Source organism: Natrix helvetica, assembly GCF_964273705.1.
Source record: "Natrix helvetica genome assembly, chromosome: 2".
NCBI lineage: Eukaryota > Metazoa > Chordata > Lepidosauria > Squamata > Natricidae > Natrix > Natrix helvetica.
This window is the reverse complement of record NC_138552.1, coordinates 171,660,316-171,686,442: the sequence shown is the minus strand read 5'-3', so window position 1 is coordinate 171,686,442 and position 26,127 is coordinate 171,660,316. Positions and strand designations below refer to the sequence as shown.

Genomic DNA, 26,127 nt, shown 5'->3' with positions numbered 1-26,127 from the left:
CCGGGCCCGGGCGATGGAGACGCACGTCTCGTGCCTGTTCAGGGACCGTCCCGAGGCTTCCCTGAAGCCTTCAGAGCGCTTAAAACGACCATCCGAGCAACCCGTAAGTCACTTCCGGGTTGCTCGGAGGATGGTTTTAAGTGTTCCGAAAGCTTCAGGGAAGCCTCCGGACGTTCCCTGAAGCCTCCGGAGGGTCTCCGGGGGCCGGGGGAGGCTCTTTTCGCCCTCCCCAGGCTCCTATAAAGCCTCTGGAGCCTGGGGAGGGCGAAAAAAGCATGCAAAAATGTGCGTGTTGTGCGTGCATGCGCACTGGGGGGCGCGTTGCATTATGGGTGCGGCACACCCGCACACGACCCCCCTGCGCTCCCCCCACTTGTGGCACGCGAGCCAAAAAAGGTTCGCCATCGCTGAAGTAGGCTAATAGTTAATGGTTGAGACCAGCTGCATATAATGTGAATGTATGGTCACTTCAACTTCGCGATACTGCATTGTTTTAAATGTAAACATAATAAAAATATATTCAAAAAAAACCCCAGGATAAACAATAAATTAAATATTTACTTTCCTTTCTAGTACCACTGCCCCAAAGATCATTACGGATCAAAGGACTATAAATGGATGCTTAATCTATTCATCTATTCCACTACCAGACTGGATATAGAAGCGTAAATAATTAATCACTCAAACCCACTTATAACAAGGTAATTATATGTAGATTCATTGCTCATACATTCCTTGTTTTGCCATTTCACTCAAACACTCTGACTTCAGAGACACCCCCATGCCAACACCTTTGAAACAAGTTTGACAACTTCTTCTGGTTTCACATTTGACGTGGAAAAGAAAGCAGAGTTCATGATTTCTGATTGTAATGGCTAACTCTTCAGGCCAAACACGACAAACCAGCCCTACCCTGAAGCTCTGCTGAGTGACTTGGGTCATTTACTCCCATTTAGCCAAGGCTAGGATGGGATCTCCTGACTTGAAATAACAAAACACAAAGCAAAACCTTAAAAGAGCTTTTTAACATGAAAGCTGAAACACTAAAAGCAGGTTCACCAAAGCCTGTGTTATCATGCAGTCTTGATTTATTTTAAAAGGAATCTGATACGTCTGTTCATTGCCCTGAAATCATGATCTGTCCATTTTAAAATCTTACATATCTGTTTATTACTTATTTATTAAACATATTTATAGCCATCCATTATCCTGATGATCTCACATTTCAAATTACACATGTACGAATAAAAAAAGATCTATTTTAACTGGGGTAAGAATGAAATGTTTTTATTGAGTCTTTATTGATTAGCCCTTGGGCCATATCAAAGTGCAAAGTTCCAGAAACAAATTACTACTGTAGGAAGTTATCACCTAGCCCTCTCCCAGAAAAATGAAATATCCTAGGAAATATTGATAAGGCAGAATATTATATTTTCCTGGATGTGAAAAAAGGGAAAAACACATTTTAAACACAAAGTAAATTCCTACAGCTTCCAGCCCATCCCCACTTTGTCAATGGGCCATTAAGAAGACCAAGCTAGTCCACTTTACATAATAAAGAGTTCTCCTCTTCAACTCCAGAGTGATGGGATAAGGCAGGATAATATAAGCCTTTATTCAACTGACCACATGGCATCTGAACTCAATCAAACCTGGATTCAAACTCAGCCTAGAAGGTTGCCCCTGCATGGGCCCATGTGAGTCTGACAACCAATCAGAATACATTTCTTACACAGGAACAGGAAACAGAGAGGTGGGACTGAACAGGTTATAAAAAGCCTAGCAAGCCCCTCCATTGGCCCTTCTTCTCTTCTCTTCCCTTCTTCTCCACCAACATTGAAGCATGTGATCACCTTTTCTGTTCAGGACTCAAGCCATGCGGTCCTGTCCACCATTAAAACCATCTTTCCAAGCAGCCTCCATGTCTCCAGTGTCTTTTTCCCCACTTGGAGCCGAACCCAGAAGGACATTTCTCCCAACACTACTAAAATTTGATAAAAGCAATTTAAAATGGAATTTGATACAATACAATTTAAAATGGAATTGGAAGGAACGTATTTCTGCAATTTTATTTTACCCATAGTAGGATATTGCTAGTTACTTTAAAAAAAATGTTTTACTTCTGTTGTTATGCCACATCAAGTGGAAGAAAAACATTTCCTTGACATAACATTCAAATTCACATGACCCTCGTTTTTCTTTATCTCATATTAGCAAAAAATTAGCAAAATACAGAAAAAAAAACTCTCCACACCTTAGCAAATCAGAGGCAAAGCCAGTATTTTGCATAGATTGTGTCCAATCACAGTTACTGCTTTACATTTTTCATTAAGTCTATTGATAACTAATTGCTTTTGGTTAAGTATATGATGTAACTCCCATCTATCATGGTTTATAAAATGCAGTTTATGGCTTAGCATATGTGAATTCACTATTTATAGATCATCCAAGATACTGTATCTTTTGCATAGCCATGGGTTTGTGTTATGTGTGAACCCAGTCAATATTAGTTCACTGCAGCAGGTCGCTTTTTTCCTCCAAATAAAATAAGTCTAAAATGGCTCTCCCCTTGTGGAAACAACAGGTGTCCCATTTTCTTTGTCCATAAGCTTTTTTTCCCAATTGCAAAAACTATCACAAGTTTGTTTTCAGTGAACCTCAAGTTTCAACAATGAAAGTTCATTCTCCTCCATTAAGCCTCATCAGGATGAGTACAGCTCACTAAACAGTCACTTTATTGTAGCCAACCCAGCTCACAGGGCTGTTGTTGTATGGGCAAAATAGGGGAAGGAAGCAGTAATATCTATGTTTGCCATCTTGCATTATTTATAAAGTTACAATGGCGGAATAAAAATCTAATAAATAAATCAACTATTCTGCCAGTTTCTCATTCTGTCCCATGTTACAGGAAGTGTATAAATTTAAGAAATAAAATAAAAATAAATAATCCAAATTAATTGTGGCAATAAGGTTGAAGATGCACACTTATGCTAAATTTCTTCTAAATGCCCAGCATTGTTCAATAGCTCTTCTTCTCAGGCTAGCCCTACTATAATTCAAGATGTAATACTGGAATTACTCCTTTCTCACATAAATTAAAGCACTGTCTTAATCATTTTAACCGCACCCCTTAAAATCTGGTATTACTATAAAGAATCTAGTGCATTAATAACATATAATTAAAATAGTTTGTGTATGTTGTTGTTTGAAAGGCTTCTTCTTGTATTTTTTAAAACATAATTAATCTGAAATGAAGCAATTAATTCCTGTTATCACTCCATTCTAACAGGAAAAACTTGCACTAATTTCTGCTAGAAAAAGAGTTGGATTGTAATTTAGCATTATTTGATAGTGATCCCTCCTTCCCTCGCTCCCTCTTCCTCTTCCTCTTCCTCCTCCTCCTCCTCCTCCTCCTTCTCTCTCTCTCTCTCTCTCTCTCTCTCACACACACACACACACACACACACACGAGGTCCATATGCATTATTCTCTTTCAGGGTCAGAATATTGTACCAAATGCTGACAATGACATTAAAGTAAATTAAATATTTAATAAAACATTTAAACATGTAATAAAAGTTATTACATCCAGAAGAAAAGAGAATAGGGAAGGAAATTAATGTTAGTTCACACCAATACCTTTCCCTATACATTTTCATTCTTTTTCAAATATCTTTTGCACATTGCTTCATAGATTGCCTTTTATTCTCTATAAACTTTTCATTTCTCTTCCTTTGAGAATTTTCATTCAACTACTTTCTTGGTTTTGCCCTTCTTCTCAAACTATTCATTCTTCATATACTTGTTAAGAAATTCATTCTTTCTATATGACCAAATCATATACAGTGGTACCTTGGTAGTCAACTGCTTTGAAACTCATCAGATTTGCTACTCAACACATTTTGACATGAAAATTTTGTCCCGGTACTCATCATTTGTTTGATATGCAACACATAAGCTACAACTTGTGAGTGTTGGCTGCCTGCTGACTCCTTAAATTATTTCTTCTGGAAAATTCTGTTCAGTATTCATCGTTTTAGTATTCATCACGCATCTCAGAACCAATTAACGATGAGTACCAAGGTACCACTGTAGATGTCATACTGTTTATTAATTTTTATTCATTTATCAGCCATTCATTTTTGACCTTTTTTATTTTACCACGTGTCTCTTAAGTGGTCCATTCCCATTGCGTTCAGCTTGCTTTATGTAATTCATATACCATATATTCCGCCGTATAAGGCGACTGGGCGTATAAGACAACCCCCTACTTTCAGGCGCCCGCGAGCTGGCTGAAGGCCTCCGTGCTGCCGGGCTTTCGTTGTTTGAGTTCAGCGCCTTCCTCCTCCAGACCTCCAGCTAGACCTTACTAAGCCATCCCAGCGCTCATCCATCTATGTGCCCACACAAGGAGCACCAAGGTTATCGATTGAAAGGCCAATGTCTGCACTGGTGGCAGCGTGGCTTTTTGCTTGGTGGCGTTTCTTTTTCTTTTGTTTTGGTTTTTTGGTATACCCGGCGTATAAGACAACCCCCGATTTTTGAAATATTTTTGGGGGGTTAAAAAGTCGTCTTATACGCCGGAAAATATGGTAACATACAACTCTTACTTCCATGTAATAAAGTAGGAAGGAGAATACTCTGGTAGACAACAATTTTTGCTTTTAACTTTCATTCCTTGCATCAGACCACATCCTGTACACCATATTCCTATTATGGCTTACATATCTAAAAAAATTATTCATCAACTTGTTCTAATTTTTCATCAATTATGTGTTATTTGCAATTATTTCATCTTTCCTATCAAACAGAACCATCTTAGTTTCTGTTATATTAATTTTCAGGTCCATGCTGTTTGTGGCATCATACAACCTGTTAGATTGGGTGAATGAAGGCACACTCAGGCTTCAGAGTAACAAACAGCTCTTTATTAGCACAAGTCAACTATGTACAATCCAGCGAAGGTTCAGTCTGACAGCAGCCCTTTTATAGGGAGCTGTCAGACCCTTCGACCAATCAGATTGAATCTTTGTTCCCGCCGGAACAGAGGACCTTGGTGAAAACCATTAGTACTGTTTCTGATATCTAACACAACCTATTTAACATTCATTATAATTCATTCAGGTTTTCAGCCAACATTATAATTCATTCCTGAACCTCTCGCACTTCACTTCTACCATACAAAAAAACCCCAAAACTGAAATCAAACTTGTTCAAAGCCATTACATTAAACTAAACACTAGAAAAATCATTTGACGGCTTAACTGGTATAAACAAAGCCAAGGACCTAGCTCCTTTGGCAGGTTTTATGTTCCTTTTGCAGTTTTTATGCTGTGAATAAGCTGCACCTCCCTATTTCTGCAATAATCCGCATTCCACATTTACTAAGTCACTCTTCAAGCAAGAATACTGGAGCCTCTTTGAAGTGATTGGCCCTATGTCTCTTAAGCACTCTAACAAAAAATAGCACCAAAAATAGCATCATTTAAACATGTCCTGTTGTACATAAAAAGTGATGTGATGTGAAGGAGGAGAGTACAAAAGCAAGTAAAAAGATTTGTAGACAAGAGAGGAACAGGGGGAACTCATAGGAGTATGCAAATTCCGTTTTTATGCTTAGGCACCCAAGTATTAAAAATAAAGAAAGAATTTCCAGCATCCTTTTAATTTTATCAACAGTTAAGATGCCAAATAAAATATTTAAGTGATACACACAGTCCTTAAGATTACACATTGAGTAATTGTTTAAAAAATAGGAATAGTCTAATAAAAAATACAGAAAGGGTATCAAAAACAAATTAGAAAAAAGAAAGAACTGGGAGAGGAGAAAAAATGGAAAAGGCAAAATTGAGAGTGCAGTCAATAAAACTTCAAAAAAGAAGAAGAATAACTTTCAACTTTCTTCAGTACAGATACAAATATATAATGATTTTATAAATAAATCAAATCATAATGTACAATACTTCTTAAATCAATAAAAGAATGTTGTCCTTTTTTCTTTTTCTTTTTGGGACTTGTCAAGGTAAGGATAAAATGGGATGCCTCTGGGAGGGGGTCAAATTATTCTCAAAAGCACCAGAGGGCAGGACAACAAACAATAGTTGAAAACTAATCAAAGAGAGAAGCAACCTGGAATTAAGGAGGAAGTTCCTAAAGTACAATTAACCAGTGGAACAGCTTGCCTTCAGAAATTGTGGGAGCTCCATCACTGGAGGTTTTTAAGAAGGATCTAGACCAGAGGTGGTATTCAGCCAGTTCTGACAGGTTCTGGAGAACCAGTAGCAGAAATTTTGAGTAGTTCAGAGAACCGACAAATAGGCTGGCCCCACCCTCGCTGCCTCCCAGCTGATCTTCTTTTGTTGCCCTGAACAGGAGAACGGATCTGGAAAGCAGGTTAGTGGGGTCGGAAGGGAATGGGGATTTTGCAGTATCCTTCCCCTGCCACTCCCACAAAGCCACACCACGCCCACAAAGCCATGCCCACAGAACCAGTAGTAAAAAAATGTAAATCCCACCACTGGTCTAGACCAGGGGTATCAAACTCGCGTCGTCACGGCTGTGTCACGTAACGTATCAGACTTTTTTTCCCCTTCGCTAAACCAGACATGGGCATGGCCAGTGCATGACGCATCCGGCCCAGGGACCGGGAGTTTGACAGCCGCTTATCTGAAATGGTATAGGTTCTGAGCAGAAGGTCAGACTAGAAGACCTCCAAGGTCCCTTCCAGATCATTCTATTCTAAGGAGGCAAATAGGAAGCAAGGAAAATGCATGTGGCTAGTTGGCCCACTCATCCCTGCCCCAGTGAATGAACTTCTGCTCCATATCAAAACTTAGGGCAGCTGCTTACCTAAGGAGATTTAAAAAAATCTGCTGCTCCAGCCAGATGTACTTTGGTTGGCTCCTGGCCAGGGAGCAGCTGGAATCTAGCAAGACAGGCTAGAATCTACTCGAGACAACCTTTCCTCACAGTCCCTGCATACTACAATTAATGTACTTGAATTCACTTGCCTATAGCAATTACCTTTATAGATGCTAGCAGGTGTACAAATCATCAAATGATCTGTTCCCATTATAGAAAATAGGAAATGGTGAGAAAAATCATTTGGCAAATCATCAGAGTCAAGCACCCTGCTTCTCAGATAATTAGTGCAAAGGACAATTAAGGCCTGTGAATTTAAAAAAAGGATTCTTCTCAGTACTGTTTGCACGTGTTGACTTTTTCACTAAAAAAAGATAAAGCTGTCTAGAATGTTGTAAATTCTTAAAGAAGGACACTTGCCTGATTTTTAACCTATTTACTGTTTTACTCTGTCCACCAACAGCCTTATGCTCCGAAGAGGAGCTTCCTTCTTGGAAATCTAAAGAAATTGGAAAGTCTGGTCTTCATTGCTGATATGTAAAATACCTTGGGCTAAAATATTTTATTCTGTAGCAACTCCTGCAGTTAAGCAGGCTTTTATGCAAATCAGCTAGTAATACCTTCCCTCCACAGAAGACATATTTTAAGTTTAACCTTGCAGGAATTTATTTAAGTACACTTTGAACCTTTTTTTAAAAAAAAATCCTCATGTATATGATAAGCTGCTGCCGTCTTAGCTTTTCCATGTTTATTTCTACAATTTATTGTCCGCCTTTCTACACAAAGGATAGACTGTCTGTCACTGGCAGAGGGTTACACACATTTTTTTTAAATTGGGGGAAATGGTTAAAAATGCAGCTGGTTGAAATATATATGGAAAAATTGGCTACATTACCCCCAGGATATGTTCAAATTACCTCAGGTTAAGAACCACTGCCTTAGACCAGGGTTGTCAAACTCAATTTCATTGAGGGTCACATCAGGGTTGTGTTTGATCTCAGGGGGGTGGACCAGGGGGGATGGGCTTGGCCAGCTCGATGTAACTCATCAAGGCTCCATTTTTGGTGTGATGGCCTCCTGCAGGCCTCTGCCAGCAAAAACGAAGCTCAGGGGGGCCCACATGCGGCCCGCTTGGGCTCCGTTTTCACTGGCAGAGGACTGAAGAAGCCCGTCACGGCCAAAAACAGAGCCTGGGAGGGCTGCACGCGGCTGTTCCAACCTCCGTTTTCACTGGCAGAGTCACCGTGGGCTGGTCCTCCACGGTTTCCAGAGTGGCCCCGTAGGCCAGATCTAAGCACTCCACGGGCCCGATTTGGCCCGTGGGACTTGAGTTTGACACCCCTTCCTTAGACCATTGCTTGCCACTCCTGTTATACAAAATTCAAGGCAGCTCTTAAGGAGCAAACAAGTAAGGTACAAGAAAAGTTGAATCAAGATGCAAATAGCAAAACGCTAAAAACAAGGAAACCAGCGAGGGGGGGCACTAATCCACCTGACCACTAGATGGCAGCAAGGAGTTCACATTTACTGTATCAATTTGGTTTTTAAATCAATTGTCTAAATGGACAATTGTAAGAGAAAGAAATGACGGAGGACCCACTTCTACGACCCACTTCTACCCTTAAGTTATTGCCTGAGTGGTTAATAGGAGTTCTATTACTACAAACAATCTTCCTCCTAAGGCAAACAAAGATGACTATTGTTTCAGAACAAGTGAAAGAATGGGCAGCTGCTGTTTAATCTTGCCTGCAAATTATCTTTGGCTATTCTTATGTACATCCCACTAACTATCTACCTCTGGGAGCTCTTTCTGCCAACCCCATCTTATTCTGAACAAGGGCGTGCATTGTGTATTGTTATGATTGTAAAACACCACCCGCAGCCTATTTATCAGTTGGCAATCCGCCTCTTTTGTAGGATCAGGAGTTTTCCACTGAACTCTGTGTGCAGCTGTAACAAACACACCAAAGTAAACTACTCCCACCAAAGCAATTCTTGACAAGTATTTACATGCCCGTGAAAGGAATTTACATTTCCCCCTTTCCTGAAAGACAACCATTTGTAAATAAATAACTTGGCTTTCTGATACTTTTACTTCCTCCAGGGTCAATATGCTGCAGAGGTAATGCATTTACTACTATATTATTTTATTTATTTATTTCATTTTATTATTTTATTGGCTGCCCATCTTACCACATTATTGCTACAGGTTTAGTTAGTATTGAAGCCCCTCATAATCTGTGAGGAACCAAATCTGAAACTGTGGGGTTCTTGTATTAATCCTAAAAAGTCTATTGTTTCTATTAGAAAACCAGACTACTCAGTGTCCATTTAAAGTAATAGTCCCAGGAATACAAAGAATATAAATATAAAGAATATGTCTTCCTTTAAAAATAAATATTTCATCTTTATGGCACTAAAATTTAAGCAAGAGCTCAAAAACGTATAAAAAAATGCAATTGTTTTGTCAATATTCACACATGAGGTAATATTGTGTCATTGGTAGGCAGCTGCTGACTGTTATGTATTTATCAGAGAAAGTAGCATCCTCAGGGTTTCTGCTCAAACACTAGAAAAAGATAGCGGTTTCATTTTTTCCAGAACATACATACGGTACTTGAGAACATACAGAAAAAGAAACGTTAACAGAGAAAAAAATAACATTTTTACAGAAAGCTACTGGGAGATTTTTCAAACTAAGTTTCATTGTTTATAAAGCACTGTTGTTAAAGGATTGCTTTATTAGGAAAGTGTAGCACTTGGTTTCTGTTTAGAAAGACCAAAAATTATTTTATATTTCCCATGACCTATTTATCACAAAACCGAAGCTATCATTTCTAGTCTTCAATTTTCAAAGCTCAGATTTTTAATACAGAATTGCCAAGCAATTGTAAATGGATTAAAACAGATGATTATGAATTCAGATATGCTAGAATGGTTATGCAAAAACAGGATTGTTATGCATAGTACATAGCTACTGTCAGATATATCCAGATGTTGGCTCAGTCCAAATTTTAATTTTTTTATTTTTCATTTTTATTTTTACTGCACATTCAACCATGCCTGAATATCCATATAAATACTCACAACATAGATTCACTGAATCAACAGTACTGTTTGGTTAATAATTCAATGAAATGTTGGCAACTGTTGCACTCACATTAGCCACAAAAGTGCAACCCCCCTCCCCCTACACAGACATGAATACACCCAGTAACACAATTATTAACACTATTTCATCATGATGTGCTTTTAATGATTTTTTTCAGTGCTAAATAGGAATTCTATTAATGGATCATTTATAATAGTTTTTTTTAATGTTCATGATAAGCCTTTTCAACCTTTAAAACTCTTAAATTTATTTATTTACCTTGCCTGAAAATCTTGCCCATTAACAAACGGAGCTTATTTCTATTATTTGAGTAACTTCTTCACATTGCAATTCAGCCTTTCAGTTTGAAGTGGAAAGAGCATTTCTTTATTCCAATATAAACAATATGGCTCAATTGCTAGAAATATTAATAGAAGTGACTTCTATTAATAGAAATCACTTCCGGTTTGCTCGGAGGGTGGTTTTAAGTGCTCCGAAGGCGTCAGGGAAGCCTCCGGACGGTCCCTGAAGCCTTCGGAACGCTTAAAACGACTCTCCGAGCAACCCGGAAGTCACTTCCGGTTTGCTCGGAGGGTGGTTTTAAGCATTCCGAAGGCTTCAGGGAAGCCTCGGGATGGTCCCTGAAGCCTCCGGAGGGCCTCCGGGGGGGCGGGGGAGGCTCTTTTTGCCCTCCCCAGGCTCCTATAAAGCCTCTGGAGCCTGGGGAGAGCGAAAAAAGCATGTACAAATGGGGGGGGGCGTTGTGCGCGCATGCGCACTGGGGGATCGTGCATTGCATTATGGGTGCGGCATGCCCGCACACGATACCCCCCCACGCTCCCCCCACTTGTGGCACGCGAGCCAAAAAAGGTTCGCCATCGCTGGCCTAGATAGAACCAGCAAACTTTATCCCATCATTACTGGAAGGAAGAGACAAAAACAGACATCCTTTCATAACTCCTTGGGAGATGATATTTGAGCAGCCTGGCTCATGCATAATCAATCAGAGTGTGGCAACCAACTTATTTCCACTATCCAAATCACTGTTCTAATGTATGAAGAGTTAGAACACAGGGTAAAATCAAACAGAAAATTCTCTAACAAGATGAAACCTGACCCAACAAAAAATGTATACTGACCTACTGGTGAACAGATTACTCTTCATAATGAATCAGATGAAGACAAATGATTGGGAATTGCCCTGTCTTTATTTTATGGAGAATAGATGTTTGACATATTATGGGAGCACGAAACACTGGGAATCTATATATTTGGATACAATCAAAATTTCTTAGAGATTTCAAGAAACAGACATGCTTCTCTTTCCGGTTGATTTCCACCAAACAAGGGCTTTTTAAATTTCATCTAAGGCTAGAAATATGTCAGAGATGGAAAATCAATCACTAGATGTTTCATTATCCCATAATGCCTTGGCATAATCCGCAAACTCCTCCAGAGCACATGGGAGAGGATCTAATCACCATGGTGCCTTCCATATTCATGCTACCTCGAGTTATTGTCCAATACACTCCTCGTTTTTCTTCTTTTAACAAAATGGAGAAACCACAAACTTTTGAAAGTTACTTACTCCACAGTACTCATCATTGCTGAAGATCTGGGGAGGCAATGGGTTGCCTTGTGCAGGCAGTTTGTCTTGAGGAATATTTTTATACATCCACCGCCTTTGCTCTTCTGACATGGTGATATCCACTTCTTCAAAGTCAATCTTGTTGGCTTCCAGAAATTGCACAATGTCTTGTTGCCTCTTCTTTATCTGGAAAAGAAAGCCAGAATTTGTTGCCCAGGCCAAATGTACAAGTCAATCATGGCAAAGTTTCCACTGTACGCAAAAAAAAATCTTTAAGAGGCTTTCAGTCAGCAATAATGTAAATATTGTTTTTTCTTGATCATAAAAAGTCAATTTACCCATCTGAGCAAGTTCCATCATCTTCACCAACCATTCCTCCATTGTGCATGGTACCACATTTTTATACCTTTGTGCATGCAATAATCTCACTGAAGTTATTATGCACAGAAACAAAGTTTTTTTGCAGCTGTCCATACATTCGAAAAGAAAAACCTCTGGTCTCAATTGTATATTAATGTCCTGATCCTCCGAATCAGTGTATTTTAATCCAAATTTTTCTAGTTTTTTCACATATCCACAAAACATTATGAAATATCCATTCTTCTTGTTCACGTTTTCAATATAAATTGTATCAAGTGTCCTTATACATTCTAGACAATTTTTATAGACACTGTATAAAAATTATCAGATTTATAGGGGATGCAGCAGCACAGAGCCTTAATGACACTGCAACTGCTGACCAGAAATGGTCTGCACTCTGGCAGTTCGAGCCCAGGTCCATGAGACCAAGGGAGTTACCGATCTCGATCCCTAGCTCCTGCCCACCCAGAAATTTGAAAGCAGGCAATATTGCAAGTAGATAAAGGAGGGGGGGGACACTTTGCTATGTTCATGTGTGCAGAGAGTGGAAGCTGACACTGGACCTGGCATCATGACCCTAGGTTAAGACAAGACCAGTGGAGGGACCTGGGAGAGCCAGCAACCCATGCACCACTAGCTAATTCATTGGTGTCAAACTCGATTGCATCATGTGACATATCATGACATATCGTGACATTTTTTGCCTTTGGGGAGCTGGGTTGGCGTGGCCTGCAGGTGACACATCCAGCCCCTGGGCCACCAGTTTGGCAGGCCTGAGGTCATTGGTATAAAGCTTATTTGCCCCCACAATGCACCAAGGTGCGCAAGCATCAAATGGTGCTTGCTAGCAATTTAGGCTGTTAGGAATACAGCCTAGTAGCCTAGCATTTATGGATTTCCTTGATATTGTATGCCATACCCTAAATAATAGATCTCAACTTTATAATATAATGTAAATTTCAATCCTTTCAGCTACAAATTTCCCCATTGGTCCATCTGTGTATTGCAACTCAAAATTTTAACCCACTTTATCATACATTCTTTTCACTTGTTCCTCTTTGTAATTTCAAATTTCAAAAAAAAGCTTACATATTTTAACAATTGCATCTTCACTTGCACATAATTCTACACTTTTTTTGTGCAGTGTCCTCTAGGATTTTAGGAGGTGAAATGAGGTGCCTTAACAATTGTAACTTTAAGGGGTCATTTTTCACTTCTCAATCCCTAGTCAAATTCCTAGTCAGAAAAAAAGAGCCAAATAATTGGCCCAGTTCACTCTGGGAATCATAAAAGGATACTGATGTAGACCCTAAACCACACAAGCCTATTTGCACCCATTTTAAAAATTCTTCTAATTCCGCTGTTAGTGTTTTACAACAACGTTCTGTAAAATCACATTCTCCAGACAGGAGGGGGCTGTATGGATAAGAATTCAGAGATAGCATGGCCCTTTTAAAGTTTCCAGAAAAAGTGCAATTTAAAAAATAAAATAAAATAAAACTTGGATTCAGGAAAGAAACGTAATAAAACAACAGACACTGAAGTCATTTCTCCAACACATAATTTACTCAGTGGGATATACAGAGGACTATCAAAACAACAATGTCTATTATGAAAGCTTTACTAAGGACCTCCAAAAGGGGGGAGGGAAAAGGGGTTCAATAGCACTTTGCTATAGCAACCGCTTCAATATGAACATCTCAGGAGAGGGTGTTGATTTCCCAGGGCAGATGTTCAAAGGTACTTCAGAGGCCAGTTGGGAAGATGTATTACAATATGCTCTACAGTTTTTGTTTTAAAAAAGCATCTGATGAGACTAATTTGCTAACTGAAGGACAGTGTATACAGCTGACACACATGGATAAATTGTTCATCTTTGATATAGGGATCCCACTGAAAAGCTCAATGTCTGGAGGACAACTCAATTCTTAGATGGTCCAAACTGACCATTCCCTACACACCGTTCCTGCTTCTTCAGGAAGAGGAAGGAAGATATTCTATGGCTATTTTAACCCTTCATACTACTTTAGCTTCCTTGCCCTTGTATTGACAAAAAACACTTTTCGTTTTACAATTCATAAAGAATATGCTTTCAGACGACCCACAGGAAGGAACAATGTTGTTGCAGTGAACAACATCAGTTCCAGTCAACAAGACTAATAGTTAGGAACAATGAAGTCTAATAACATCTGGAAGGCCACATTTCATTAACTCTGCTCTCCCCTCCACTGAAATAGTAAAACACAAAATGATGATTAAGAGATTCATAAAAAACAATTTAAAAATGCAGTATACAACATAGGCTCATGGATACGCCGAGAATATTAGGTTCCAAAATAACCCCCCCAAAATAAGTTTGACTTATCTGTGACTTTATAAGGTAAAGAGCTTTACACATAAATTAAAGTAATTATGCTAAAGAAGCACATTTTATTAATTTCTGAGTAAACAAAGCAAAACAAAATAAACACAAGACTCCTTATTTATGTAAAGAAATATATTATTCTTTCATTACTAACAACTAATTATTAGTAAAAAATTAATTTGTAATGTTACAGATTTTTAGATCCAGCTCAGCAATACTCTAAAGAAGAACATGCCTTTCTCAATTCCCAGTATTTTATATTAGATGGTATCCAGAATGCGTTTTTTTGTTGTTTCAAATTATTCATTTTATTAAATGTTCTACTTTTTCAAGAAAACATAATGTAGCTAAACAAGTGACATTTTTCCATGACTAAATTTGTAATTCTACCCAATGAACTTTGTGCAATCCAGAAAATTTGCAGACAAGAATTTTTGTTGTTGTCTAGTTTTCCTTTCATTGTACTCACACGTGAAAAAAAAGGGAGAAATTACACATATTGCAAAATTGTCAGAATAATGGGAGGTGGAATCCTGCATGATTCCCCCGTTACTAGGACTGTACAATCCTTTAAAACAGGTGCTTTAGAAAAGTTCGGAGTGCATACAAAGCACATCATTCTGAAACAATCAAACCATCGAATCCTTTCAGCGAGAACAAATCACAAGTGGAACAGCTTGCCTTCAGATGTTGTGGGTGCTTCACAGGGGGGGGGGTTAAGAAAAGACTGGCCAGCCACCTGTCTGAAAAGGTGTAAGGTCTCTTGCTTGGGCAGGGGGTTGGTCTAGAAGACCTCCAAAGTCCCTTCCAGCTCTATTCTGATGGATTGTTCTTTTGGCCCAGTTGTTCAGTTAATCCTGACTATTTCCACAGGAGCATACATTCACAGGCACTTTGTTTCACTGTGCCCTAATACAAAGCAAAATAGCCATCGATGCAAGCGGAGGCAGAGATTGCCAGGAGCAATCTCTGAACAACCGTGGAAGGCTGAAAGGAGGAACAGCTGCTTTAAGTGCTTAAAAAGAAGGATGCCCTCTAATGTTTTAAATCATTCTTTCAAAGAATTTGCAGGTCTTTGTAGATTAATGGTGCCGAGTAACTGAGAAAAGGGGGGACGCAAAAGAACTAAGAAGAAAAAGTGGGCATTAATCTGTCAAAACCAGGTTATGGTGCATTTACCACAAGGCAAAATCACTGTACAGCATATTTTACAAAAATGTTCTAAATGCTAGCTGTTTATAGATAGCTTAGGAACGCCTTGTTGGTGACCAGATGACAAGGTGTAACCTGATTGACAAGCAGGTAACCTGAGGATATTTAATAGAGGTAGAGAACTGAATATACAAAAGCTAAGGCAGTATCCAGACCAAATAGTACATATTCTAACCCCAAGTGTAGCACTATGCTAACATCGTTTGTTTCAATTATTTTTTCCCACAAGTCACAATGACTAAGCTCATATATAAGATACAACCATAAATCATGTTTTACAAATCACAATGTGAAGCTGGAACTAAAACATTTTGCTGTTCAGTATTCGATGAATCTAGAAATTAAGCTGAATAAGGCAGCCAAGCACTTGAGACTTGCAAATTTAGCTAGCCCGTTTGTACAAATGTTATTTTTATATGCTTAATGGTTAAAAAAAAAGACTACCTTAAACCCCTCAGTTCAAGATTTCTGATACATAAGATTGAAAAGCTTTTGCTTTAAAAGTGCACATCTGACTGCATGCTCTATAGCAGCGATGGCGAACCTTTTTTGGCTCGCGTGCCACAAGTGGGGGGAGTGAAGGAGGGTCGTGTGCGGGCGTGCCACACCCATAATGCAATGTGCGACCCCCCCAGTGTGCATGCGCGCACAACAGGCACGACCCCCCATTTTTACATGCTTTTTTCGCCCTCCCCGGGCTCCTATAAAGCCTCTAGAGCCTGGGGAGGGTGAAAAGAGCCCCACCCGCTCCCCCGGAGGCCCTCCGGAGACTTCAGGGATCGTCCGGAGGCTTCCCTGAAGCCTTCGGAACACTTAAAACGACCCTCCGAGCAAACTGGACTTCTGGTTTGCTCGGAGGGCCGTTTTGAGCGTTCCGAAGGCTTCAGGGAAGCCTCTGGACGGTCCCTGAAGCCTCTGGAGGGCCTCGGGGGGGCGGGGGAGGCTCTTTCCGCCCTCCCCAGGCTCCTATAAAGCCTCTGGAGCCTGGGGAGGGCGAAAAATGGCTTTTAAAAACAGTGAACTCAGCTGGCTAGCGCGCGCATGCGCGCTGGCCAGCTGACACGACAGCACCTCGCATGCCCTGACAAATGGCTCCACGTGCCACCTGTGGCACGCGTGCCATAGGTTCGCCATCACTGCTCTATAGTTTAATGGACTGCTCGCAGAACATACTTTAGTCAAATTTATGGAGCTGCTGAAAACGACTATTTTCTGTTGGCATCTTGCATCCTTGGTTAAAAAGAACAATTAGCTCAGCCACCAGTAGTAGGTACAGAACAGAATTTCTGCATGCTGCTCTTTTTTCCCCCCCAAGAGCTAAATCTGGAGCACGATCAGCAGATGGATGACAAGAGTTGGATAAGCAAACGCCAATATTATTAAGCAGTTTAAAATGACTCAAAATGTAAATCAGCCAGTCAGGGATTGGGAAAATAAGACCAAAAACATGCCAGCTGTTGCTTAACAGAGGAGTCTTGAGTTCTGGCTTAGAATTTTGAAATATTCTTTGGTTAAAGCAAAGCATATCTGAATTCTAGGAAAAGGATTAAGAATGCTTTTGGGGAACAGCATATTTATGCTGTGTGATCAGGAAAACATATTCAAAATATATACTTTTCTGTACTGAATATTTTGTAAACCACACAATCTGATCAAATTTGTGTTATCACGTTTCAAAAAACTGAGAGCCAGTTTAGTTTTAGTTAAGATGCTGAGCTGGGAATCAAAAGACTGAATTCTAGGCCTCCGTTAGGCATAAAAACCAGCTAGATAACTGATTTAGAGACGCTCTTTTTCAGCCCAACTCACCTCACAGGGTTGTTGTTACGAGGGAAATAGGAGGTAGGAGTATTAGGTATGTTTTCTAAGCTTCCTTAAAAATATTTCTTTTCTAAACATATATCTGACGCCTTTATTTCTGATTTTACAATTGTCCTATCTGTTCCCATCTTCCCAAGGAATGCCAGTATGCAATGAAATTACATATAAAGGAAAATCTTAAGTGATTAGAGACTAGAGTAAATTGGTCACAGAACATTACATTACTCACACAAGATGTATCTGTACATTACTAAAGCTCTTGTTGTCAAGACCTTTAATTAGGTGAAATGGTGCATCCTAGGGCCATGATGTCGAATCTATGGCACACGTGCCAGAAGTGGCACGCGGAGCCATCTCTCCGGGCACTCGAGTTGTAACCTGATGCTCTTCCGGCTTCCTGCCAGCTGGTCTTCACGAGCGCAGGAGCGCCGGAAACCGAAAGAGCAGCTGCCAGGTGTGCATGCAGGTGCCAGGAAGATAATCTTCCGGTTTCCAGTGCGCATGCTGATCTTCGCATACGCACCAGAAACTGGAAGACCAGAGAGCTGGTGCACATGTGTGTGCCAGAAACCGGAAGATCATCTTCCTGGCACGCATAGGCGCATCGGGTGGCCGTTCTTCCGGTTTCCGACACTTGGCGGCAAAAAAAATCACCAATACTGTCCTAGGGCAATAATTTTTGAACCAAGGTACTTCAAATGGGTTTACAGAATGTCTCCAAAATCTGGGAGCCATGATTTCTGAGGGATTCAATTTGGGGAAGTTGTGGCTGCCTTGATGTTGCTGGTTGCTGCTGTGCTGCTGCTATGGTTGTGTAATCTTCATTTTCAAAATTCTGTGACAGTTTACCAGCAAGCCTTGTAATCCCTCACTTTCTCCACCAACCAGGGGAGTGGAGGGGAAGATTTCCAATGCTTCCTGCCAGATTCCCACAAAGAAAATCAATGGGGAAGCTAGCAGGAAGTTGAAAGTCACTTCTTCTCTCACTGCTTTTTTGCCCAACATTGGTTATTCCATTTCTCTGTTTAGGGAAGGAAATATATTTGCAACAATGGGGAATAGGTTGTCTAATTTTATACAAAGATGTCTCATTCTATGTGGGAACGAGATCGCCATGGTATATGTGCAGATCAGTTTTCCTGATTGGAACACATATATGGAATTTGGGACTGAAATAAATTGAGTAGTGAACGTGGGTTGAGCTGGATGCCCACTGGGAGGGCCCCATTTAGAAAACTGTGTTAGCAAAGTAGATATCGAAACCATCTTAACAGAGACTTTCCATTCTGAGGCAGTTACCAGCAGCCTAGGAAACACGTGGTTCAAACCGTTAAGAAACTCATATTGAAAACACCGCTTAAGCAGGTAGAGCTAAATATAACCATATTAGGCTAAATGCTATATGTAACGAATGATATATCAGAATGCTTTTGTTTCCTTATACGCTCTTAATAAAAGAGGGGTTCAGAACACGCCATGGGCTCACTCGCCTCGAGGAAAACCGTGTGTTTGTCTTCATTCCCCCTGAGTGGCCCGCCTTGATGTGGTCAACCCCGGTACAAGACCTGGTAAAACCGCAATTCTACATATTGTTCATTCTGAAGAGTGCTCTACATTCAATATAAGGTAGCAATGGAAATCAAGAATGAAAGATTTAGGATTAAAGTCCTGCATTTTGCTAGTATTATCAGAGTCTATTACTCCTAAAAATACTGAATTTCTGGTACAAACTGAAGTTACTGGTAACTTCTATCACACATTAAAAATGAATTTCTGCTGTAATCCTCAATTCGCTTATGTGGAAGAAAGGTCCCTGAATAATGTAGAGAGCATTTCTAAATTAAAAAAAAAATCCCAGAAGGGCAAACCGTGTTAATCCACAGAAGGAAAATATATATTTTATATCCTATTACACATTTTAAAAAATGGTAGAAACAGTCACACACCTGGAGTCCATTCTATCAGATGTGCAAAAATAAGCTATAATAAAAGGGGTTGGCTTTCAAATTAATTGAAAATAATAATAATAATAATAATAATAATAATAATAATAATAATAATAATAATAATAATAATAATAATAATAATAATAATTTATTTGATTAGCCGCAACCCTCTCCCGAAGGACTCGGGGCGGCGTACAATCAAAACGGATAAAAATACACATAAGACAAACATATATACAAAAAGAACAGAGACATATACATATGTGCATGGAGGAGAGTTGACTTATAAGTGAAAGACAGTTAAAAACACAATTTAAAAAAGCTTCCACTTGTTTTTACTCAGTAAACATAGCACCTATAATAAAAATGCAAAGGAGATTCCATGACCCTTACATGTTCATTTATTTATATATTATACAAAATAACATTGTACTTGAGTAATAATAAAGAAACTGAGGTTAAGGGAAATAAATCCCTTCTGTTAAGTGAAGAGCACTCGCAATTCAGTAATTTCAAAAGTCTGTTGAGGAAGTAAAGCTTATTTTTCATACAAATGATCATAATATTTTATCGTTAATTCTGAGAATTGTTTCAGTTCTATCTTGAGGAATATACAATAGAACCTCTGGTCATAATTCCTTCCATAAGTTTGATCGCAAATCGATTTGGTTGTGACCCGAACCTACTTTTGGAAATTTGGTGCTTACTAAAAAAAATGGCGTGAAAGGGGAAATCAGCCGCGGGGAAAAAAAGTAATTTTTTGGGATTTGGTCATGGTCAGAAGTGTTTGTGACCAGCGGTTCTACTGTGCAGTGATATCTCAGTAGTCATCATTAATTGGTTCCAGAAGGCATGATGAGTACCAAACAATTTTTTAACATTAGGTAAAAAAAACCCAATTTAGTGACCATTCAATGTTACAATGGCACTGAAAAAAGTGACTTATGACCATTCTTCACATTTACTACAATTGCAACATCCCCGTGATTATGTGAGTTACATTAGAACGCTTGACAACTGACCCATATTTATGACGGTTGCAGTGTCCTAGGGACATGAGATCCCCTTTTGCAACATTCTGACCAGAGAAGGCAATGAGGAAACCATATTCACTTAACAACCATGTTACTAACTTTACAACTGCAGTGATTCACTTAACAACTGTGGCAAGAAAGATTGTAAAATGAGGCAAAACTCACTGAACAAATTTCTCACCTAGCAACATAAATTTTGAGCTCAACTGTGGTCGTAAATTGAGGACTACCAAGTTGTGGCCTGTAGTGAGTCACAAGGCAGCCGTCATCAACAGGTTCTAGTTTGTGCATTGAATATCAAACAAATGATGAGTACCGGGACAAAATTTTCACATCAAAATGAGTTGAGTACCGAATTCGATGATTTGCGAAGTAGTTGAATATTAAGGTACCATTGTATGTGGATAGGTAGTGGGGAAGAGACTTTTGTTGTATTCCATAGCATGTATACTTTGGGATCCTTCAAGTTTCTACTTTTTAACAGCAGTGCATTGCCATCCCGGGGAAATAAAATGTCTTCTACCTGCATGCCATACCGTCTCTCTCTTTCCTATCTGAATCAAATCAGGGTTTAACAAATAGCTGAGTGCTGAAAGCCCAATAAACCTCAATCCAACTCTGCCATTGAAATTTAAGCTATTACTTGCTTTTGTGGCCAATTCCAAATTCTGGTACTTAACTTCAAATACTGGGAGAGTTTGGGTGCCAAATATGAACATTTTCCTGCATCGGCTTATACTTTTAAGTTCCAAAGAGGAGGCTGATGTCAAAATCACTTGCATTTAATAACAAATAAGATATGACATCGCCTTTGTGGAAAACTGTCCCCATAGCAGTAGTTGAGGCCAGCTTCACTCTCATTTTGTTCCAGATGAAAACCTACTTATTAGTTGGCAAGTTTAATCTAATCTTATTTTCTGTATTTGGTTCTCCTTGGATATATATTTTATTACTATATTTATTACATGTTGGAATAATAGCCATTATTGATGTGTTAACAAAGAAAATTCTTGCTTGTGTTACATATTTACTAGTACTCTTTGTACAGGACCAGTGGTGCATGCAAAACACATTTTTTTCAGATGGTAGAAGGTTAAGTGTAAAACTATTCTCTGGGTAGGTAGATATTGCATGTTCTTCATACAATTGCTGATTTAGCATACTGTACTCCTCAATAATACAAATAATGCAAAATTATTTATACATGGTGCAAAGCACAGGGGCTAGGTTCATACAACATGATGCTAAGTTAAAATTAAGCAAACTGCATAATGTGTGAATCTAGCTTTTCCTGGGGAGGGAATAGCAGAGGTAGATGGGGTTAGCTCAGATGTCAACATGTGAATAATAGCTTTCCCCCTCCTGCTGTTCTGACCTAGGCATCCTGAGAAAGTATAAATCACAACCTTAGTCCCAAAAACCCTCTTTTATTTATATGGCTGTGAATTATGGTCATTCACAGCCCGCAAGGCTTCACAAACAATCTGTGAAGATTCTGACAGATGTCTGCTTGAGTTGCCAGTCTTTCAGATGAATGTTGATAAACACCCACCTTATCTCCCTTGAAATGCTGCCAGAGACGTAATTGCCAAATTAGCTTTGCAAGGCCAAACTTAGCAAAGAGCCAAACAGAACTTTTCAAAGCTTGAACCGACCAGATGAACTAATTGCTTCCTGCAAAAGCTCACATCCCATTCGCTCCTCTTTTATGTCTTATAGGAGGGGCCAATCATCTCCAAGCCTTTCTCCCGAGTTGACCCTGTTTTCTTAAATTATTCTTGCCTTCTGGCAGCTCTGCGCATGCACACATTGGGAACAGGCTCCTGCTGTTCTTCTGCCTCACTGATGTCAGACACCAGAGGCTCCAGAGACAGCAAATAACTACCAGATGGCCTTGGCCCCCACTCTGCTGCTGATGCAGAACCCTCATCTGCGCCTTCCTCAGACTCTAGGACTGGCCTATGTTCCTCCCCAACCTCCTCACTGTCCGACACTGCTGCCAGCTCCACAGCCTGCCGGCGGACCACAACATCTGCTTACAAAATTGGAAGTCCTTTTAGTAAAGGAAATAATTAAGGGGTTCTTTTTGCAACTGATATATGACAGAGTATTAAGAAAGAGTATATAAAAGACGGAAAATTGAAATCCACTCTTCATTATTTTGTGACAGCTTTGCTTCTACTGATGGAGTACTTTGGGTGCACAGTAATCCATCATTTGTGCATTAACTAAAGGGAAGAACAGAATGGTGTAATCTGATACTATACATGATGTTATAGGCAGTGGTATATATCAAGGTTCCCCAATTATTCCCACTATTGGGCCATAACCTGTTTCGAACAGACCATGTATGCAGTGGGCGAGCGTGCATTGGAAGCTCCATTTGCCAGAGTGGTGTGCGTGCCCCGGTGCTTAAACAAATGGAGCGGGACATGCTCACACGGGCACCTGACGTTCGCATGGAATCTCCCCTCTCCCCACACCAGTTCACCAAGACAGAAAGATTGGAAATCTCTGGTCTAGATACAATAATAATAATACAATAGTAGAGTTGGAAGGGACCTTGGAGGTCTTCTAGTCCAACCCCCTGCCTAGGCAGGAAACCCTATACCGTTTCAGACAAATAGCTATCCAACATCTTCTTAAAGACTTCCAGTGTTGGGGCATTCACAACTTCTGGAGGCAAGCTGTTCCACTGATTAATTGTTCTCACTGTCAGGAAATTTCTCCTCAGATTATGGTTGTTGCACTATTACTGCTGCAGAATTGCCAGTAACACTTCTCAGACCTATTGATTATTGAGAAAGGAACAGTGGTGTTGAAAGTGCTTAAGGCCACACCACTTTTCACAGTGTACCAACTAGAAAAAAATATTCTAGCATTAAGTTTATGTATACTGTATACACCATCCCTTTGCTTTGAGCAAGTGAATAATTTGCTTATTTTAATAGTTCAACCATTCAATTTCAGATATGGCACCCAGGAAATGAGTAATAAACTTTAAGGGAAGGAAGGATTTCCTGAATTGCACAAGGCAAATAGGCACAGAGCCAAATATAAATTGATGTATGCCTGCTCAAATATAAGCTCTGCTAAGCCTAGTGCGACTTAGTACAAAATCCCAGGTTTTTTTTATTTGAGACAGGGACAGCATCTTCAGTCTTGGTTATTTTAATCATTGTTTTTAAATATGTGACACAGATTAAACATTTTGATGATGTATTACTATAAACCACTTGCTAAAAATAGACTTGACAGTTCTACTACGAGAGGCTTTTGTTGTGAATGTTCAGTGACGGCTCATTATACAGGTTCTAAAAAGATCTAATAGTTACTCAGCAGGCTCCTGAAATGGATAAATACTAATTATTGGCTGTTAACATACAGCTACCTAGCATGCCAAACCACACTGTACTTCAGCATTTGTGACATGAATGGATGGAACGCAAATATCACACAGCTATCAGATCTATCAGAAACTTCAGAGTCCACAGAGGCAGCACCAGTGTGTTTTATAGAAAGCAAAGTTCAGTATCTACAACACTGAAGGAAAAGCAGTTATGGGTGGAGAAAATCTCCTTCAATGACTTTCATAAAAAGCCCAGGCAGGTCCATATTTATGCTTACCTTGACCTGAATATATAACTCAACAGAGTTCTCTAGAGATAGCAAAATTAGTTATAGCAGCAGAAAGTGTAGGGATTATAAACTACCTGTACAATATATCTAAGAGCCTTTCCTAACTTGGTGCTCATTAGATTTCAAACTGCACAACACCTGCAGGAGGGAACGCCGGAGATGGCCATCTCTGTACAAAAGACAGTAAACTTCAAAGGGTTAATGGGGGTTCACTTTGTTCATTATCATATATAGAGACACCAATCCTACATTCTTTGAGTGACAATCCTTACAGTGCCAAAATATCACCCTGTCTGTGCAAAAGGGAAATATCTAAAGACTAAAAGTATATTGAGAGAGAAACGGAAGGACTGACAAAGAAGATGATATTAGTGGGGACCCCGCAAAAAATTTTTTTTTTAAAAAAATAGTGGATATGCTAACCACATGCAGCTGAAATTTTACACACATTTATAGAGGAAGCATAACTACTTAAACAGCACATGCTGCAAAGCAAAAGTGTTTATTTTCAAAGAGCTGTGGGTGTTGGTTTAATATGTGCTTTCTAATCATTTTAGTGTAAATCCTCCCACCTTCCTTCAAGAGATTGGAGTTTAATATCAAGATTTTAGCAAGGCTTAAATTTGACTTGCATCCAAAATACAACTTTTTGAGTTTTTGTGTGGGTTGAAAAACGCTATCGAAGCAGCAATTTTATAGTGAATTAAATGTGTTTACAAACTGTGCATATAATTACAAGCTGTGTTATGAGCTCAAATGAGCTCTGGCATGTTGATGGCGAGGGGATTGTTTATCCTTGGGTGTTGGACGATATGTGTGGTAGGTTTTGTGTTTAAATTCTGTACATTGCCCAGAGTCACTTAGGTGAGATGGACAGGCATATAAATCATATAAATGCATAAGGGCTTCTGATACACCTACTGGTCCCATTTCTACATATGGACTCCTTTTTCAAAAAATAAAGTGTTATGCATTATGTAATTAATTATTAACTATTAATTACTTCATTTTACAACGGGGGTCACTCCAATTTTTCGGAAAGGGTAACAAGGACAGTAATGCTTTTGATGTATACTTGTTTTCTTTCACCCTTTCAGATTACCAAATTAAAGGAAATGGGCTAGCAACCAGTAAACAACATTATTAATAAATTACAACATGCATATTCCAGCCCGCCCAAATCCAGAGATTCTGCAAACGAGAGGCTGCCGATAGGACCGCTCGCCTCGTCTCTCTCTCTCGCGCGCTCTCTCTCTCTCTATATATATACCGGAAGAAAAGGTTGTTATTAGCCACGAAAAACAACTACGACGCTTTCCAGAATTACGGACTTTGTTGTCCACAGCAGAAAACAATCTCTTTCTCTCTTGGCTCCGCCGGTTCCCTACTGAAAGATTTCGCGCGCCTTTTGCTTTCGGTCGGGTCGCGATTTCGACCTCGGTGCATAGATGCTCCGGGAAGGGGCGGGGGAAGTCTGGGGTCTGCATAGCCCTCCTTGTCCCGGGTGCGATGGACAACTCTCCTACCATCGTCCAGCCACATGGGACGTGCGGGACTAAGCAGTGATGGGAATTGTAGTCCGGCCCAAGGTATTTGAGGACACCCAAGAGGCAGGGGCGATGAATGAATTCCAGTGGCTCCCTCGCCTGATAGTTGGGACTTTCGCGCTCCCCAGCCTCCCTTTTCCACTCACCGCCACGGAACCAGTGGAAGACGCGACGAAAAGCCGAATGACCATCGTCCCTTCTTTCCTCCCTCCCTACATGCGCTTCGAGGCAGCTCCCTCTGCCAAAGTCTAGAAGCTGCGAGCCTTCCGCGCTTCCGTGTCGCGCCGCTTCGCCTAGTCTGCCTAGCCAGCGCCTAGCCTGCCTCGCTCCTGTAAACCCTTCCGCCCTACGAGCCCGTGATCGCAGGGCGCGCCGCAGATAAGCAGGGCTGCGAGTGACTCTCAGATGCGGCAGGAATCCTAAGATAAGGGGGGGGGGGAGAATGCAGGGTGCAGAGGTGTCTGGGAAATGTAGTTTTACGGGCCCTGGCATAAACTGAAGCTGTCCGACTCCAACTGAGGAATCCTTCCCTTTCTCTTCCTTTTGAGAAGGGTATATACAAATAAATAGGAGGCACACACCATCACTTTGTTATTGGGGGGAAGATTGCAAAATCATCTCAATGACAAACCAGTGGGATGAAGAATGAACTGAGAACAGTAG

At 40.0% G+C, this 26,127-nt stretch overlaps 1 protein-coding gene across 2 annotated transcripts in view; it reads right to left on the bottom strand.

The window, feature by feature from the left end:
- Window positions 1–25,858, bottom strand: part of SH3BGRL2 (SH3 domain binding glutamate rich protein like 2) — a 34,312-nt gene extending 8,454 nt beyond the window's left edge. The window contains exons 1-2 of one of the 2 annotated variants that reach the window (XM_081941072.1): window positions 25,611–25,858; window positions 11,541–11,726 (exon numbers count right to left, since the gene is read on the bottom strand). In XM_081941072.1, coding sequence (XP_081797198.1) covers window positions 11,541–11,726; window positions 25,611–25,655 — 231 coding nt within the window. In that variant the 5' untranslated portion in view covers window positions 25,656–25,858. Of the gene's footprint in view, window positions 1–11,540; window positions 11,727–23,991; window positions 24,049–25,610 lie in introns of those variants that run through there. The other variant, XM_081941073.1, reaches the window with a different exon arrangement.
- Window positions 25,859–26,127: the final 269 nt, after the last annotated feature.